Source organism: Lactuca sativa, chromosome 8, assembly GCF_002870075.4.
Source record: "Lactuca sativa cultivar Salinas chromosome 8, Lsat_Salinas_v11, whole genome shotgun sequence".
In the NCBI taxonomy this organism is placed as follows: Eukaryota; Viridiplantae; Streptophyta; class Magnoliopsida; order Asterales; family Asteraceae; genus Lactuca; species Lactuca sativa.
Genome location: NC_056630.2, coordinates 219,273,817 through 219,285,551, shown reverse-complemented (window position 1 = coordinate 219,285,551; position 11,735 = coordinate 219,273,817). Strand labels below are relative to the sequence as shown.

General features: G+C 34.4%; 1 protein-coding gene across 1 annotated transcript; it reads left to right on the top strand.

Annotated features, from left to right (window-relative positions):
- The first annotated feature begins 848 nt into the window (after positions 1-848).
- LOC128127916 (uncharacterized) lies at positions 849-11,244 on the top strand. Its single transcript, XM_052766659.1, has 4 exons — positions 849-1,553; positions 1,622-1,677; positions 1,792-2,023; positions 10,894-11,244. Exons 1-4 carry the CDS (start codon positions 849-851, stop codon positions 11,242-11,244), a joined length of 1,344 nt encoding a protein of 447 aa, XP_052622619.1.
- Positions 11,245-11,735: the final 491 nt, after the last annotated feature.

The following is an 11,735-nucleotide window of genomic DNA, read 5'->3' as shown; positions in this document are numbered from 1 at the left end:
ATCCAAAAATAGAGCAGACATTTGTTGTTATGAGAAAGTCATTAGGGTACCTCTCCCTAATGGAGAAACCCTTATCATACATGGTGAGAAGCCAGGAAGAAGGTTAAACATTGTATCAAGCATGAAGATTCACAAGTACCTGATGAAGAATTGTATTGCATTCATGGCCCACGTGCTAGAAAGAGAACCTGAAGCTAAGCATCTCAAGGAGATTCCGGTGGTTCAAAGCTAAGCATCACAATAGACATCTGAACCTAGTGTTGGAGCCGTTGACGGAGCAGAAATTGTATGCCAAGTTCACTAAGTGTGAATTTTGGATTCGGGAAGTACATTTCCTTGGTCATGTAGATCCTGCTAAGATTGAGGCAATCAAGAAATGGGAAGCCCCCAAAACCCAGACAGGAATACGACAGTTACTAGGATTAGCTGGGTACTACAGACGCTTCGTTGAAAATTTCTCTAGGATTGCTCAACCATTAACATCTTTGAATCAAAAGAACATAAAATTTCTCTGGGAAGAGAAACACGAAGAGGCGTTCCAAATCCTGAAAAACAAGCTGTGCAATGCACCAATTCTGGCCTTACCAGAAGGATCAGAGAAGTTTTTAGTGTATTGCGATGCGTCTCATCAAGGATTAGGATGTGTGTTAATCCAAACAGATAAGGTCATTGCGTATGCTTCCATACAACTCTAACCGCATGAGAAGAATTATACCACCCATAATCTAGAACTAGGAGCAATAGTTTTCGCTCTAAAGATATGGAGGCATTATTTGTACAGAACCAAGTACACTATTTATACCGATCACAAAAGCCTTCAGCATATCCTAGATCAGAAAATGTTAAACATGCGGCAGAGGAGATGGGTAAAGTTGTTTAGTGATTATGATTGTGAGATACGATATCACCCAGGAAAGGCTAACGTCGTAGCCGACGCTCGTAGTAGTAAAGAAAGAGTGAAACCTTCCCGTGTGAGAGCTTTGGGAATGGTAATTCAGACAAGCTTGAAATCTCAAATCATTGATGCCCAGGAGAAAGCGCTATTCAAGGAAAATCTTCCAGGCGAAACCTTACATGATTTGAAAGTGAGATTTGAAACCAAACCTGATGGATTTCATTATTTTAAGGACAGGGTCTGGATTCCAAGGGTTAACGATCTGAGAGACATGGTACTAGAGGAGTCTCATCGATCTAAATACTCAATCCACCCTGGAGCGGATAAGATGTACAAGGATCTTAAAGAGTACTATTGGTGGCCTGGAATGAAAAGGGATATTGCCTTATATGTTGGGAAGTGTTTAACTTGCTCAATAGTCAAAGCTGAACATCAAAAACCATCCAGCTTATTGCAACAACCTGAAATTCCCCAATGGAAATGGGAGCAGATATCAATGGATTTCGTTACCAAACTTCCTAGAACAGCTAAAGGTCACGACTCAATTTGGGTCATAGTGGATCGACTGACGAAATCTGCTCATTTCTCCCCATTTGGGAAGACTTCAAGAAGGAAAAATTGGCCGAAATCTACATCAACAAAATTGTTTCTCTGCATGGTGTACCCCTATCTATCATTTCTGATAGAGATAGTCGTTTTAAATCATGATTTTGGTGGATGTTACAGAAGGCACTAGGAACCAAGATAGATTTGAGCACAGCTTACCACCCTCAGATAGATGGGTAGACAGAGAGAACAATACAAACATTGGAAGACATGTTATGGGCGTGTGTCATTGAGTTCAAAGGAAATTGGGATCCTCATTTGCCTCTAATTGAGTTTTCCTACAATAACAGTTATCACACGAGTATCCAATGTGATCTATATGAAGCATTGTATAGACGCAAGTGTCGTTCTCTATTGTGTTGGACAGAAATCGGAGACAAACAATTGACTAGACTCGACCTTATCAAGGAAACAACTGACAAGATTGCTATCATCAAAGATAGGCTTAAAGCCGCCAGAGATCGTCAGAAAAGTTATGCGGATAATCGTCGAAAACCATTAGAATTCCAAGTTAGAGACAAGGTACTTCTAAAGGTGTCGCCATGGAAAGGGCTTGTACGTTTTGGTAAGAAAGGAAAACTAAGCCCAAGATATGTTGGACCCTTTGAGATCATTGAAAGGATTGGTCCGGTGGCATATAAACTTCGATTACCCCAAGAGTTAAGGCCATTCACGACACATTCCACGTCTCCAATCTTAAGAAATGTTTAGCCGATGAAGCATTGATAGTACCTATGGAGGAAGTTAAGATCAATGATAAGCTAAACTTTGTTGAGGAACCGACAGAATTCCTTGACAGGGAGGTGAAACAACTTAAGCGGAGTAAGATTCCGATTGTGAAAGTTCGATGGAACTCAAAACGCGGGCCGGAGTACACCTGGGAGCGTGAGGGCTTCATGAAGGAAAAGTATCCACAACTTCTCCCATGCGATGACAAACGATGACATAGAATGAATTTCGGGACGAAATTCTTTTTCAGTGAGGGATACTGTGACATCTGTCAATTCAGGTCATTCTCGGACTCATGCATCTTTATAAAAACCATTCATGCACAACATGCCATGGCCTAGTAATATAAATTAGGTCAAAATCTTGCATAAACTAGGATCCAACTAAAATCCAGGACTAATATACTTGACTCTTACGATTCTAGTAAGTTGTTTAGCTACAATAGGAAATGCCAATACCATAATTAGAATAAAACTCCAAACATTATTTACAATTGAAAAAGGGTATAAAACCCTAAAAATAAATTCAATATTCTAATTTCATTCCAATATGATGGTGAATATCAAGCAATGTTCCAAAAACTCTAAAGAGCCAAAAATCCAAATTTATAAACTTTAAAGCTTAAAAACTTTATAAATTTTGCTATACACTTCCTAGTATAAAATTTTTATTAATCAAATTATGGATTATAATCAATGAGATAGAAATTTAAATTATCATACATTAATCATAATTTATTAGTTAAAAACAAGATTTTTAAATAAATCAAGAATTGCTTAAAGAAACATTTTTATAAAAATTTGAGTTTTTCAAAAATTGAAGGGAAATTTATTTAATTTGAATTACGAGAGAGAGGGCCTCTCTTACACTCATAAAATCCGCCACCCTCTCCCCCATGCTCTCTTTTTCCCAAAAATCTTAATCATTTTATCCTTCTCTTACACTTCAACTTCCCATTCACTCTCTCCCTCACACTCCACCCTTAAAACTCTCAAACTCTCTCTTCCTCTCTCCAAACCCACGAAAGTAAGCAGCCAAGAACACCTCTCCACACTCAAATCTTCATCTTCTAAAGTTGTTCTTCAAGGTATTCACGAAAATCCTTCATCTTCCTTTACTTTTCTTTCTTGTTTTAAAGAGTTTTATTGTACTTCTCTTCCTTCTACACCATTCTTTATGAAGATTCATGAACATGTTCATGAATGTCGAGTTTGATGATGATGGTGGTAGGGTTTCACCCAAGACCAACATGCATGTTGTTTAATGGTGAAATCCAATGACCAAAACCTATGTCAAACACTAAAGTTCGGATTTTTACAAGTTTTAAAGGTTCATACACCTTATGCATCCAAGTATTTCTTTTAAAAATATCACTATGACAAACATATGTCCATGCATGGTCTTCAAACTGTGATGCATGTGATGAACACCAAGCTAAAGAGCTTGATGATCAAAGTACATTGTTAATAGTGCATGTAAATGATTTTATTTATAAAAATATCTAAAAGTTCTTTACTGTTCAAAATAAAAACTTTCTAGATTCCCATTAAGATAATATGAATATCTGGAAAATCCCAAGAGTTTTTATGATTTCCTTGATTTATTAAAATTCTTACAAGAAAACAAATGCATAAATCATATAAAATACTTTTAGAGGTCTATAAATCCCGAATAAATTCGTCGATGAACCCTATGGTGAATAATGATATCTCATTAAGTTTCATCGATTTATGTTTCTGTTTATTATGACTTTTGGTTTTCTTTTTGTTTGGGTCCAATAAATCACAAACCACTTTAGAAAGTGTAAAAATTGTATCTAACATTTTTGCAGCTCTTACCTGAGGTGGGAGACTCAGAAACTTAATTTCTGAATTGTTCATCATGCTTTTCTATTTTTCCCAATTTTTGGTATTTATAATGGCCTAAAAATAGGAAAAATATTTCTGCTTATCCAAAATTCATGAAAATATTCCAAAACATTGTGTTGTACATTAGAAGGTTACATAAAAATTTTGATGATTTTTATTTTCTGTATACTATATTTCTCCTATTTTCTAAGGTTAAATACACTTAAATACCCAAAACCGGATTATACAATATAAAAACCACCTTTGGTGTTTTTCCCAGATCACTTACATTGTAAATGATGTTACAAAATTTTTGGGTATTTACTTTAACTGTGTATTATATATTCTTCAATTAATGATTATTTAAGGAGATAAAAACAAAGAAAAATAGAACGACCAACTAAAAAATATCTTTTATATTTTTCCCAGCTTTTATATGTACAAAAACAGTAAAATAAAAAGCTTGGGTAATTTTGGAGACTTTTTCCTATTTATTTCCATTTTTATTGGAATAAATGCTCAAAAATCATAAAATTTGGTTAAACAGCTTGGAAATCCATTTTATATTATTCCTAGCTTAGTAATATCTACTAACAGTAATATAAAAAGTTTGAGAATTTTTATCCTTTGGATGCTATTTTTCATGAATTTATGTTGTTATGAAGGCTTAGAAATTTGGAAAAATAGTTAACCATATCAAAAACTCAAAGGAAATCTTCTGGAAGACCTCTACTGTAATTAGAATAAAATTACAAGGTTTGAGAATTTTTGGAAACTGTTTGATAATATTTTACATTTTTAGGAATTTAAAACACCTTTAAATGTGTTGAAATACCCTCAATTTATATTACTAAATCTGGAAAACTAATATCCAAAATTGTCTTAATCACATGACTTGTAGAATTTCATCATTGTAGAATAATTGTAACCAATTAATATGAAACCGATATTAGAACATAAATTTGGCATTTCTCTATATGTAGAGTTTAGTATATTAGCATTAGATTTCGACATGGAAACTCACTAGTGTGTGTTTGATGTCGTAGGATCCCGATATTAAGACGTTGGTGTATTCCGAGGCACCACTTGTACCTACTCGAAACATTGTGAGTATTCACGCACTCCCCTATTTTCAGTTTTTATGTTTTGGGGTGGAAAAGCATGTCCAGAAAAACTATTATTTGCATGTTGTATTTAAATTGATTTGTATCACTCACGATTGCTATTGTATTGCTATGTCTCTCTATGTATGTCTATGCAACACGGAACATGAGAACTTATCGTACTAAGGCCCTTCCCTTAGCTCTAACCATTAACTCTTTGAGCCAATGGTCATTATGGATAGCGCTATTAGGATTTGACAACTCCTCACTCGCTCTATTGTTGGAGTGCATGATACCATATTCATCTATGGAACGATAAGCATAGATCTTGATAGGGCTTCAGTCATAGGTTTGGTTGAGACTCATTGTTTGCTCATACACATACAAACTTGTTTCTCGTTATAGCAATAAACTTGTTATCAACAATAGCAATCAACTTGTTTCTCATTAAAGCAATGTACTTGTATTTATGAAAAGCCTTATTCCAAATCTTGATTTTATAAACTTGTGAACTCACCAACTATTTTCATAGTTGACGCTCGTTTTACATGCTTTTTCAGGAAATAATTAGTAAGTGGATATAAAGATTCATCATCATAGAGCATGCTGCATCGTGTGGAAGTTATTTTATGAAGTTATATTTTGAACAATGTTATTTTGGGAAAACTTATAGTTTGTTTTGTTTAAGCTATGGGTTGTAAACTTTGAAAATATTGCCATAGTGATGTATCTTTATCTTTTGCAATGAAACTGTTATCACTGTCATATCTTGCGTTCCCGCTTTAGCGGGGTGTGACATAAAGATCCCAAATTATTCCCATAATAATTTGATTGATTTGATTGTTTCCTTTACCGAAATCCATATAGTTATAATCGATAAAACATCCCTTATGCTCAGCATAATGCATAAAGGGTAAAGATATCTAAAAGTTAGCAAGATATATATAGAAAATACATCATTTTTATGTTTTGAAAACATTTATAATTTTGCTTGTATTCCCCCCTGAAAACATTGAAAAACACAGAAAAAGACGTAGGGGTATGAACTCACCAATCGCGGAATGTGTCGGTTTGGATGCTAAACGTCAGTTCAAGGCTTGAAAATACGCGTGGTTCCTAAGTAATATGAAATGATACACAATTGTATCAAATTAGACTTTGAATTACTAATTAGAGAATATTATACACTCCAAGACGCGAAAACACTTCAAAATAAGTGTTTGGAGTGACCCGAGTGACATCTAGGGGCGTATATGGCTTGGATATGGAGTTTACCCCTCAAGAGTAAACTCACAAGAGGGTTTACGGCCCTAATGACCCACTCCACATGAGTTTACGGCTGTAAACTCATGGTGGGGTGTTCTATGGTGCTAAATGGTCTTATATCACTTGGGAAAATTAGCTAGGATCAAATGTAAGGAATAGGAATGGATTAAATCAATAAATGGACCATCTAATGGAGTTTACGGTAGTAAACTAAGATTTTACGGCTGTAAACTCCCCTACACATCTTCCTTTGATGTTTTGGTGGTCCTAGGTCCATACAAGTGTTTCTAGCTAATTCTACAAGCCATGGAATGAGTTTAAGGCACCATTTGACCATGTTTTAGGAGTTTACGGCCTAAGAACCCATTCTTGGAGGGGTTTACGGCCGTAAACTTCTATAGGGGTAGTTCTGGCATGATTAAGGTCCTTACTTGATTGTGGTTGCTTCTAGACTCATTTCTAAGGCTTATGGTGTGTTTAAGTGGCGTCTTAACACATAAAAATGAGTTTACTCCCTATGAATAGGTGTTTACGGTCCAAGCATGTGCTTGGGCCGTAAACTCATGTTGATATACTAGATGATGAGTTTAAGGTGTTCTAAGTCCATGCAAATAAGTCCTTAGGTCATATCTAAGCTCCAAATGAGGTTTGGAAGGGTTTTATGGCACAAAAACCCCATTTACATGTGTTGACGGCCTAAGGATGCTCCAGGACCATAAACACATGTTTATGGTCCTATTCCTCATATAAATCACGAATTTCAAGGCCAAAGGTGTTATACTAGGAGCTAGGATAGTTACCTTGATGATTTGAAGCTTGTTTTGGATGATTTTTGCTCAATTTCGGATTTTTAAGAGAGAGTAGAGAGAGAAAGGAGAGAGAGAGTGGAAAGCCTTCAAATGAGGCTCTCTCAACTTTATATATGCTCAAAGTTTGGGACACGGTGGAATTCTACCCGATACTGTCGTTAAGCGAGGCTTTTGGTCGTACCCGATTTAATTATTTTATAACTCGACGAAATAAAACAATTATTTTTCCAAATAATAATTTGGGGCATTTCCATGGGTTTCTAACGTTTTTGGACAACTATTAAGTCATAATAACAAACTCAAAATAAATGACTTAATTTAGAAATGAAACGTAAACAATTCAAGACGACGAATTTTTAATGACGAAACGAGTTACGACGACAGAACGAACTTCGGGTTGTCACAGGTGAAACGGTCAATGATTTTGTGATGAAATTATCCGGTTTAGTGTAAAAAGCAAATAGTCGTGGTTACGTGCTTGAAGAAGTTGATTTGGTCAAAAGGTTACTTGATTCGATGCCTACAATATTACAAAAATGACATACAGACACACCATAAAAGGGTGACAACATGTGTATAGTGACATTTTATTCTTCACTGAAAGTGTAACGGAAGGTGACACAATCGTATGGGTCTTATGGTCACTTTAAAATGTAGTGTTCGTATGATATGAAAATATGTGGCCGCATTATAAAAGTGTGGCACTTGGTTAGGGAATTTTGTTCTTCAAATCAATCATTTTATCCAATATTGTGGCGTTAAACCATTAGTAGACACATTTATTTAGTAATTGTAGTAACTGTATATCACAAATGGTGACATACATGCTGTTTCAATGTGACATTTTGCTAGTAAATTGTCACATAATGTAAAGTTTATGAAGACTATTGAGTATCTTTTGTAGATATGCAATTACGGTGAACATGACAATGTTCAGTTAATGGACACATGTAATTAATTTCAGAAGTGGTGATTTGCTAATAATTAGTCACAAAAACAATCTTTTATTGTGACTACTGTCTATCGTATTGAGACACAAAATTAAGTGAAACATTATCATAAGTATTATAAAGACACACATTTTTAAATCTACGGATTCAATATTAGCTTACGGTCATATTTGTATTGCTTATCAAGAATGATGCTATCATTCATACATATAAAAAGTCGTAATTATGACTATTTTATATCCTTTCGACATAGAAAATCAATTGAAAAATCACCATAATTTATTTATAGAAACAATAGTGTTTGTAATTGTGACCAATATTCAAACCAATATTCACTTTATGACCATAACAATTTGTTTTAAATATGACCTATTTTATCATTTAGACATTAAAATATTGTTAACCGTGACTGTTGTTTGTATTATAGTCACATACATATACTTAAACCATAGGTGTACATCTCTTATAGTCACATAATATTTTTATAATTATGACTATTGTAGAACTTGTAGTCACATGGATGTAATAATGCATGACATATTGTTATGATTTTGACACACAAGTATTGCTTAAACATGAAAATACATAAAAAAATTAGTCACATGAGTATTTAATAAAGTGACATGTGATATCTTTTTAACAAACTAAGATTTTCAATGTTGAAACGTTTTTTTGATTATGATATGGCTAATATTTATTTAAAGCCACATGAAATTTTAAATGTAACATTTGGTCACAAGTTTGAATAAACTTCGACATTTATAAAAATGATAAAACCCAAAAATAGATCATTATTAAGAATAATATAAGAAAACTCATACATAAGTTCGCAATTTAAATAGTAAAGACAAAAACTTGTAATGAAGACATATTTACAAACCTTAAGAATGGAATCAATATATTGTAACCTAAATTAAGAACCATATCTTCGATAATCTTGGCTTGTTCATTTATCTCATTGTTTGCTTGATCATTCCATTTAGCATTGTAAATCATTTCTTTTGCTTCTTAGAAATGTGAATTTCGGTGTTTTGATTGGATGTCGGATTTGGTACCTGTTGCATTAAAGTTGTAGGTATCAATTTACCTTCCCAATGTTTTCATGTCTTGAGTAATAATATTATCACATTTTCATGAGATTTTGACACCAATGCAAGCATTTCATCACCAACATACTTTGCAAGCAAGTTGAGAAGGACATAGGTAATAAGATGGTGTTATATTATTTCATCACCAATATCCTACATTGTTATTTCTTCTTATGAAGTTGTTGTACTATTAAAAAAAAAAACATAGTTATAGCAATGCCATCTTTCATTCATACTATTACATCGGTTTTATGTACTATGAGAAAGCTACCCAAGTGTAGTAATCTCATACATAAACAAACCAACAAATGCAAGTGAGTAGATTTTTTCAAAGTATAATGTCCTAAGAAGAAAAAAAATACATTGCTAAAATTTGGTGATTTTTCAAAGGACCATGACTTAGAAAAAAAACTGAAAGTGAAATGCTAGAATAGATATAATTACAAGTAGAATGCTCGTATATATAGCTAAATGACAGTACATTGCTATTAGTTTCATTTAGCTCATTCAAATGCTAAATAGAAAAAGATGGATTTGAATTCACCTGCTAAGCTTTAAGGTTGGAGCTATTCCAAGAAGTGCTACAACACCAATTGTTCGTCCCATTAAGCCAATATATATGACATATTTTGAAGAGTTTGATGACAAAAACAATAACACTCTCAGTCTTACATTTAGTCTTTGCTGTAATCTCATCTTTCCTTTGTGAACTGTATTTGCGTGTAGAAAATTTGTGGTATCTAGAAACTGCATTTCAAGATCCAACATTACATTACAGATTGGAATTATTTGATTTCTGATGTTCTATCTAACAATATTAAATAGTTACCATCCAATTCTAGTAGCTTATTGTTAGGTATTTTGTGTTGCGTCATGGGCTTTGTTTTTGTATATCCGGATTGGGCCTATCCATCCGTGATTATTGATTAGGGTTAAGCTATTTATAGTGCATGCATGTATGCCTTAGGTACGATCGTCATTATTATTATTATTGCTTTGTAACCCTGAACACCTCTACAGTTGAAGTTCTTAATCGAGATCTTATGAGATGTTAAAGCTTAATCATTCGACATTAGTTAAACCATTCCTGTTTTCTTTATTACATTATTTATTGCTTTTCTTCTTATAATCAATCGATCCTACTAGAACTTTGTTCTAACAATTGGTATCAGAGCAGGAGACTGTGTAATCAATACACATTCCTTCTGTTTGAAGAATTCTTTAGGGTTTCCGCTTTTATCGAATATAAAGAAGCCGTCTTCTTCTTGTAGATGATAACTCTTGTGTTTGATAAAACCCTAATTTCAAGTTTGCAGGTCTGATTCTAGCAGTTCCAAGGAAAGGCTCATCATGTCTCACGACGATTCTCAAACTAATCCCATCAACATCTCTAACAACATTGGATCCACTACAAGGGTTCCCATTCTTTACACTCAAGACTATGAAATGTGGGTGCATCACTTTGAAGATTACGTAGTTGGATCTGAAGATAATGGTTATCTCATCTGGGAAGCTATCACGATTGGGTCGTTTGTTCATTCTGGAACGAACAGGACAGTGAAGACTCAAAAAGAATATAATCAGCTTTTCGTGGACATAGAGAAGATTCCACAAGATGAAAAAGGATAAGCTGCTATGTAACGTGAAAGCCATGAGAATGATCAGATTCGCATTGCAATATGAAACTTTTTGTTTAGTCGGTTCATGCACGACGGCTAAAGAATTACGAGATAGGTTAAAAGAAATGTACTCAACCGATGAGGATCTAGTACACTTGATCCAAACCTTGTTGCTCTCAGAATTTGGAGCTTTCGAACAGAAACCTGAAGAGAAACTGATACAGACCTTCGATCACTTCAATCATCTCCTCGGCAAGATGATCAAGCATGGCATTGGAAGAAAATTGATTGAGAAAAAGGTGACCTTCATGAATGGTTTAAGACTACAATAGATGTCATTGGTTTCAACGGTGAAAGCTCATGAACAGTTTAAATCATACTCGCTAGCGACACTGATGGGTATTCTGAAATCCGATGAAAGCATGGTAACCAAGGAGGCAAAGGTAGTTTTGGGTGTGGGATCACTGACCCTTGTATCAAAAGGAAAAAGTGTAGAAGAAGAAGAGGAGGATTCAGATATGTCTGAGTGTGACCTTACTGGCGAAGAATATGCAATGATGTTCACCAACCCAAAGAAGTTTGCACGAAAGAAGTTCCCTGTCAATAAGAACCGAAACTGGCAAGGAAGTTACAACTCTGAGAAGGTGAAAGAAGAAACAAAGAACAACTCTCAAAAGGATGACGACAAAAAAAAAAGCAAGCTTGTAGGAGACTCTGGATTCGACTGCAATTATTTTCATGGCAAGAACCAGTTTGCCAAAGGTTGCATGTTGAGGAAGATAGCTGAGAAAAGGGACGGTGAAGATGATGAGGCTTATTACAT